This window comes from Anastrepha obliqua, chromosome 2 (assembly GCF_027943255.1).
Source record: "Anastrepha obliqua isolate idAnaObli1 chromosome 2, idAnaObli1_1.0, whole genome shotgun sequence".
Lineage (NCBI taxonomy): Eukaryota > Metazoa > Arthropoda > Insecta > Diptera > Tephritidae > Anastrepha > Anastrepha obliqua.
In genome coordinates this window covers 121,828,106-121,836,395 of record NC_072893.1, presented here as the reverse complement: position 1 = coordinate 121,836,395, position 8,290 = coordinate 121,828,106, and the positions used below count along the sequence as shown (strand labels likewise).

General features: G+C 41.2%; 1 protein-coding gene across 1 annotated transcript; it reads right to left on the bottom strand.

Annotated features, from left to right (window-relative positions):
- Positions 1-787: 787 nt before the first annotated feature.
- LOC129237310 (leucine-zipper-like transcriptional regulator 1 homolog) lies at positions 788-6,987 on the bottom strand. The gene is made up of 8 exons (XM_054871973.1): positions 6,007-6,987; positions 5,618-5,926; positions 5,446-5,560; positions 5,148-5,311; positions 4,264-5,091; positions 2,367-2,542; positions 2,130-2,308; positions 788-2,067 (listed from the first exon to the last, which is right to left on the bottom strand). Exons 1-8 carry the CDS (start codon positions 6,573-6,575, stop codon positions 1,663-1,665), a joined length of 2,745 nt encoding a protein of 914 aa, XP_054727948.1. The 5' UTR covers positions 6,576-6,987; the 3' UTR covers positions 788-1,662.
- Positions 6,988-8,290: the final 1,303 nt, after the last annotated feature.

Sequence of the window (8,290 nt, the reverse complement as noted above, 5' to 3'; positions counted from 1 at the left end):
GATGAATGTTCATGCTGCTCCAACCACAACAACGATCATAGTGAAACAAATACTAGAATTAGACTATTGCTGGTTGTAAGATTCCCTTTAAATAGGCGGTGGAAGTTGAGCACGCCACGCAATGCATATTATTAAACCCCTTCATCAGCATTTGCCTGACGATTTATAAGCCTTTAACCTAATTGACTGCTACTTGTACTGATTTGTAGCAGACCGTTCACGCCACAGTGCGCCACTTTCAAGAACAGCATCGAGGCAGCGTACGTTGCAGTAGCCTATACAAAGCTGGTATTATTGTTGTAATAACATATGTAAATATTCAATGAAAATGCTGCTGAAGTGAGAGTTCTTGACCGGAAGGATATAAATACAGTTCATTCCAACAACGTTGAATCGACTGTCGTCGGAACGAGCTAATCGTTGCTCAGCCCAATAAGCTACATTAAACTCACAGCTCCGGTTGGTGTATGTTTCTTTTTTCAGCTGCATGAAAAGCTCAAAGTAGTAAAGACAACTTTTGTTGCTAGTTCCCAAACCCGCTCGGCCGCTCTTTTCTATAGTAAATAGTGGTAATTTTTTAACAGCACGAAATGCTCACCAAATATCTGGCGCAGAGAACGTTAAATATAATAATAATTTAACGTTCTCTGTCTGGCGTATGCGGCAATAATCATTTCTTGGTTATACGAGCATAAAATTTTGCTGATACAATCAATTCTTTGGCTCACCAAAAATCGTTTTGCGCAAATATTTAATTGCTTTTTTCCTTTTAAAGATACCAGCTTAGTTAATTTTCAAAACTTTATTTGTGCTTGTCGCAACAACACTGTTTTACTGTCATTCAATTGCTGACGGTTATGATTCGCACAATTTGGCCGCACTGAGAGCTACATTTTTCACATTTTCCCTTCGTTTGCACGAATAAACAAATATGCTTATAAGAACATACATACATACATATATTTCATTAAATATTTTGTAAAAGTATATAATAAAAATCGTCAATTCAATAACAAATATTTGAGAAATTTGCTAATTTTAACTATTAAAGCAAAAGCAACCAATGGAGAGAAGATAGAAAAAGTTCCGACTATAAACTAAAAAAATAACAGCTTCTTAAATAGTTCTACAACTAATTATTTCATTCAAATTTTGCAGTTTAACTTCGAAACATTTTTTTTCATATCACATATGGGAACATTTTTTAAGGAAAACATTTCAAAAATTACTTTTCGTGCATAGTGGTTTATGCTCGCAATAGGGGGGGTGTAACAAATACTATAAGGTGTAATTTGGCCATCGTTTTTGTTGGTTTCTTTAGTTAAAAATATAACTAATACGTTTCACTACAAAACTTATTGCCTACACTTACAATAAATACGTTTGGTGATGGGCGAGAGTTGTAGTGATACAAAAAATTAACAACAAATGAACAAATTCCGCTACTCCGCGCTTTGTTTCTATCGCGTTTGTTGCCTATTGTTTTTTGTTTTCTTACTTCAAAGATGTATGTCATACATCTTCGGACTCCGGCGCATAGTTGTCACTAACTACGCCACCACCGTTGTCAACGTCGATCTCACTAGCATCGCCACTACGTACACCAACAATTTGCAGCCAAGCCAAGAGCAATTGTAATGCCGGCCATAGCAGTACCAAATTTCAGATGTCTGTATTGAGACTAATGCGTGTCAAAAACTCGCCTTGCGAATCGGCAACAGCGCCTATAATCTCTAGCAACAGCTCACGTGAGAGCGAACCAATTTTCGGCAAGCGTGCCACTTTAGTAAAATCCTTGACGATCAAACGCAGCGCATAATCTTTGATATCGTAGATTTTCGTAATATCTGATGCTTCAAGTGTCTGCAGCACATTCTCATAGGTGATGTTATGCTCGAGTGAGTACTTGCAGAATGCGGCTAAGCGGTTATTGGCCAAACCATAAAAGCAAGGCGCTTGAAAGAGATATAGCGCATCTTGTGGGGGCATTTTTGTTTCACCATAGTAAATGTAGCGCAGTAGCGATTGGAATGCCTCCTGTGATGGCGAAATTTCGCCAATTTGAATCTGAAAGCAGTGGCAGGCAATTGTGAGCATTCGTTCATTGGTGGTTTACTTGATAAACTTACATTCACTGTATTATCGGGTGGCATAAATGATCGAAACATGCCCTGGAAATAGGTGCAACGCGCCGATAAAATGGACTTATGCGCTGGTATAACTTGGCCGTCAAGCATGAGATTTATATCGCAGAAATCCTTGCCAGTCGATTCCAGAAAGAGTGCCATGTCACTCTCCAAAGTGGTACCTGTGGCATACAAAAGAATTAGCACGAGAATTTGCTTAAGAATTTACGTGTAGCGCACCATCATTTTTCTCAAAATTGCTTTCCAAAACGATTTTGCCAGGGTTGAGGCGCCTGCGTACAATTTCAACTATTAACGATTTATCCAGATCGCCAAATTCGCTGGACATTACGACATCGGTGTAGTTTTCATCCTTTGTTATGAACTGCATGCAATGGTCCTTAATGATTTGGATTCTGAGGTTTTACGGTTGAAAGAGTTAATAATTAAACAGAAGCAGATAAACGGGGCAAGAATCTTGTAACGCATAAAACGTAGCTGTTATTGTTGTTATAAAAGCATAAGAGTAATTCCAGTAACGTACATAACAAAAACCCCCGAAAGTCGGTTCTACGTTACCGGAACGACTCGGATTTTCTATATATCCGGCCAAGGACTGTCACTTCAGTAGCACTCCCCATACACGAATGGGAAATATTTTTGTTGATACAGTAACAACAACAAAAACGACTGCTCCCAGCTAAGGAGCACACCAGGATGGTGAGCATGCAGTTTCTTTTAGGGTGCTAGCGAAGGCATCACACCTGCAGACTTTTTCTAGAGCCTGAGTCACGTCCCAGACACGCCTAGTACACTGACACAAAACACAATTACAACTACTGGGCCGGACAGTATACAAACAAACACTAAACGACATTCATCGGGAGACCCTTACCACCTTCCTAAACTACCGATCCCTGAATGCCGTTATCGGTGGCCAACAACCATCTATTGCAGACGAGGAGCTTCAGCTGCCTCGCGAGACTCGCGTTAGTTTGGCGAAATAACAATCCTGATATTGTAGTAGTTTAAACTCCTACTTATCTAGGAGGAGAAGCTGAGAAGTTCGGGCTTTAAGCTCGACCTCATTTTCGGACACTCAATTATCCTTAGAAACTTTGGGTCCATCCCCCGACAACTCATCAGTTGTTGTTGTTGTTTTATCAGCATAAATATTCTCCATATTTACATACGAGGAATGCTGCTGGAGTGACTCATCAGTGTGTACCTTCGCTTAGTCCAAGCGGAGGAGTGGACCGGGTGCAACACTTGGGGACAGGACTTGGTCAACCTATTCACGGATGGCTCGAAGTTGGACGGTAGAAAGTAGAGAAGTATTCTGCAAAGAGCTACGCCATCAGACTCAAATTCAGGTTACCGGATCACTGCAGTGTGTTCCAAGCAGAGGTAGCCGCAATCAAAGAAGCAGCTGATTGTCTACTTACTTGTGTAAAAACTGTTAAGGTAAATATTTATTCCGACAGCCAAGCGACAATTATGGCCCTGGGCTCTATTATGGTGCACTTGAAACTTGGCACGGTCTAGCCTGGTTTCACTTTCGACTGCATCCGAGTTCTTCGACATAAGGCTAATCTGGGTACCTGGTCATAGTGACATTGCGGGAAACTGCGAAGCGTACGAGCTTGCCAGACAAGGGACCTGTGAGGTATGTTCCCCGCGAAAGGAGAGGATCAGGATCCCCCTGACAACCTGCGCTCTACTCTTGGAATGATAGGCTTTGCGTCAGCTCAGCGAAAATGATGGAGAAACAGATTGCGCCTTCCGAATTCACCATGTGAAGAAGAAAAATAGACGAAAGCAATGGAGACCACCAAACACAAGAAATTGTGCGCACACACATATACTTTCTAGCCACGGAGAAAGGAGCAGACGTCTGAGTGAAGTTACTATTTTTAAATGGCGCCACCTTCAGTACTCAATTCGCCTTAATATAATGATAGTTTCAATTTGTCTGGTTTGTCATTCATTCCATTCTTCTATTCTTTTCCCGTTGGAATTTCTAAATTAAAAAATGTTGTTGCTATCCGAGTGTCACCACCTTGTACCAATTCGCCTTGACATTTCCCAACGTATTTTATGCACAACAAAAACTTTATCAGCATTCCTCTACACTCACTTGTTCTTATCCGCATTGTACAGTGCCTCCAACACATTCTGTTTGTTGATCTTGAAATCCAAATATTGTATGCAACCCTGAGCCAAACGTGGCATCAGAAACCTGCCCGCCAGCTGGTATATATCGGTTATCAATATTATTATATTTTTGCTATACGATTCTTTTAGGTCAATCCGATCCGTATATATGTAGTTCAATATAATTTCGAACGCTTCTGGCGAAGCCTGCGCCAAACGCACCTCCAGCATGGGCGCACGATCGCCACCGGCTGTAACCAACGCGCAATGTATATCCATTGTTGGGCCAAAGACCTTCTCCATTTGCTGTTGACGCGCATCGCGTGCTGCTAAAATTTTTATGCGCAAATGTTTCGAACGCGCCGCCACAAAGGCTATATGCGCTAATATTTTGATCTCCTCGGGTCCAACAATGAATTGTATATCGCAAAATTGTTTATCGTGAAAGAATTTGCCAAAATCGTCGCGCAGCGTACATTTGGGATAACTGGAGAATTGGAAGCGATAGGTATCACCGCGCCGCACGCTATTGTCGACTGTGCCGCCGAATATGTACATAGCGTCACCTATGACAGCGCTAGCATGAAATACACGTCCCGAGGGCACATCCGAATTCGCCTCGGGTGTGATCACCGACCACACTTGTGAGTCCAAATCGAAGCAATGCAAATCATTGGGCAATGTTGAGTCTGCAGAACCGCCGAAGACATATAAGAAGCGATCATGATGCACCATGGTGTGGCCATAACGACGAGACGGAGGCGCAGCGGCAGCGCCACGCAATACAGATTCATTGGAGATGCGACGCCAGCTGCAATAAAATTGCTTTAAATATGTTGAAAAACTATTTATTACACTACTACGCACGTTTTGCTTTTAAAGTGGAATTCGAAGAGGGAATTAGTGATCTGCAACCCACTTTGGCCGGAAAAGACATACATGCAATGGCGCGCAACAGCGACGGGAAAATTGCAGCAAGTTGGTGGGCGTTCACCTTTCTGTTCTACCTCCTCCCACTGGTGGTTTTCGCCCTATTAAAAAAAAAAGTTAAAAACCAAGTTTACAAAATATTAATTAATATGGTCAAGCTGGCGCTTCAGTGCTGCTTGAGGAGTGCCAGACTGGCACTTCAACCATTTCACCATTTCACTTAATATACACTTACTGTTAAATTAAGCGTCCACATGTCGTTTAGCCGCGCATTTCCATCATAGCCAGCATAAATCCACATCTTATTATCGTAGACGGCTGCACCATGCGCGGAGCGTGGCACTGGCATTCTAAAAATCAGCAGAATTAACTTCAAATATGTATAACTGAATGTTCTTGCTGCTTACCGTCCCGAGAACTTCCATTCCACCCACATAGCACTCTGGAATTTGTATTCGAACAAATCATTTTTATTCGTCAGGTTGGAATTCGAATGTATATCGCCCGTATAGCCGCCAAAGATGAACATTGAACTGCCGTACACCACTGCCGAATGATGGTAGCGCGGCGCCGGTGGCGTGCCAGTAGCACAAGCACGACCCCACGACTTATCTTTTACGCCAAAGCGAATCAAATCGTTGAGCATCGTTTTGCCGTTGTCGCCACCAAAAACAAACATGGCATCCTTATATGCCACCACAGTGTGTTTGCTACGCCTGCAATCAAATAAATATAGGAAATGTTAATAAGAAAACACGCTGGCGTGCATATGCGATGCGGTGCACCACAAACTTACTTAGCACCCACGAACTCAGCACATTCCAACATTTTCGTCCACTGATGCGTTGCAGTGTACGAGCTAAAGTCAACATTCAAGGCATTCAAGCTATAACTGCCCGGCGATATGGACTTGCAGCTGCCCACATCGTAAGTACACACGGCGCCGCTACTACGGCAACTGCTACCGCTACTACCGCGCATTGAGCTGGAGTTGGAGTGTGACATTTTACTGCGCGATGAAGAGCTCTTACGACTGGAACGACTGCCTGTGTTGCTGTGTGACCTATCCACAGGTGCTTGGCAGGCACTGCAATAACCGCTGGAGGAGTAGAGACTACAAGTGAAACCGCTGCCAGCGCCGGCTCCAACACTGCCGCCGCAAGCCGATTGACTACAATTACCACCCGTACCAGTCGCACTGCCACATGCAGTGCTCAAACTACTCGAAACAGAGCTGGATGCTAGGCTACTGCTACCCCCACCACCGCCACCACCCGCACCAGCTCCACCTCCTCCACCGCTGCCACCGCCGCCTGTGTCTTCTGTCGAATCTGTGGACTCTGAGCCGAGCAAAGCTTTCAGCATTAACGAGTTACAGGTATAAAATCTCCTTCGTTGGCTTATTTTGGTGGCCTTTTGTCAACTTGTACAGAGTGAAAGAGTTCAGAAGAAAACTAAAACAAATCTGCAAATATTTTGATTATATTAGTTAACGCCCACACACTTTCTCACACTGGGCATGCAAAACACACACGCACAACTGGAGCAGGCCAACCGCAAGCCAATATTCACAAGTCCAACACGTCGCACTGCTCCATTCAAAGTTTGCGCTAATTCCGATTGCGACTCACTTATCACTATTGGTGTATTTTGCAATAATTTTATAGATTTTCACGATAAATATTTCTTTTCACAGCAATTTTCCCCAACTGCTTTGTCTGTATACCAGAATACAAGTCCACAATAAACCTCACATACTTGTCTCCAACCAGAAATTGGCATAATATTTATGAATGAATTGACAATTTGGCCCGTGCCAAAAAAACAGCTGAGCGACAGAGCTACCAACTTTTGGAGGCAGGGTAAATGCAGAGAACATTAATGTATATTTAATGTTCTCTGGTAAATGTATTAGCGTAATATAAGATCCAGCGGAGAAAGATATGGGGATTTATTTAAAATCGTAAAGCAATTAAAAATCAGTACAAAACATGAGTTTAGTAGAAGGAGTTTACTTATGTCATCTATGTTACTTATTCTGGTGGTGTAGTTATTGCAGACATAAACACTGAAGAAATTGATGCTACCGTATTTTATATACCAGAAGCTTCAGTGCTGCCTGCGCTTATATAATTTAAGTATTATAAGAAGGCTACACTCAAATTATATTTAAGAATATGCACCTGCCAGTTTAATGTTAAAATTTTGTTAATAAATTAATCGCCATGAAGATTGAAAAAGTAAGTAAAGTAAGTTCAGGGAAAATTATTTATATACAACTTGGTGAATATGTGATTTCAAACATATTATTATTATTATTTAGTGACTGGTATGAATACCAGTACTAAAATTATGTTTGAGCATTGGCTGCAGAGGCCATCAGCTCTGTGTCGTCTGTGGGTGTCTGGATTATTTGTTATATTGTCATTTCGATAGTTTTAATGAATTTGCTTATTTTTTCGATGTTTGAATGACTGGGAATGGCGAGGATGTCGCTTATTTGTTCTGAGTTTAGTATTTCTTTTCTTGCGTTGGCGTGATTTGGACTTTGTTGAGGATGTGGTCCAATGTTTGGTTTGTGTTGCAGGTTGTACAGATAGGGTGATTTTCTTTTTTTAAGATATCGCACCCTAAATACAAAAGGGTCACAACTCAAAATTTTCCAAAACTGAGTTTTTTGCATAAATTAATTCAGAATACACATTTCTAACTGCTGCAAATATTTCGTTCACATAACTATCTTCTTTAACTGGAAAAATACAGTTATGTCTATTTTTATGTCAAGTGTGTTGCTTTCGCACGATCAACTAAAGAGAATTATTTTTAGTTGCGTTAATGGGCTCAACAACAGCTGATTACTTTTATTACACATAAAGAGTTTTATTTTGAGTTCTGCCTTTAGTTGTAAAAAGTGAGTTCAATTAGGTTAGGAAACTTATAAAATTAAAACATTTTATCAGTTAAAAAGGCACAACTTAAGATAATATCACTAGTTAATCGAAAAAATTTCACTTAAAGAGTCATAAATCAAAATTTTGTTTTATTTTCGCAAACATAATATAAAATTGAAAAAAATACAG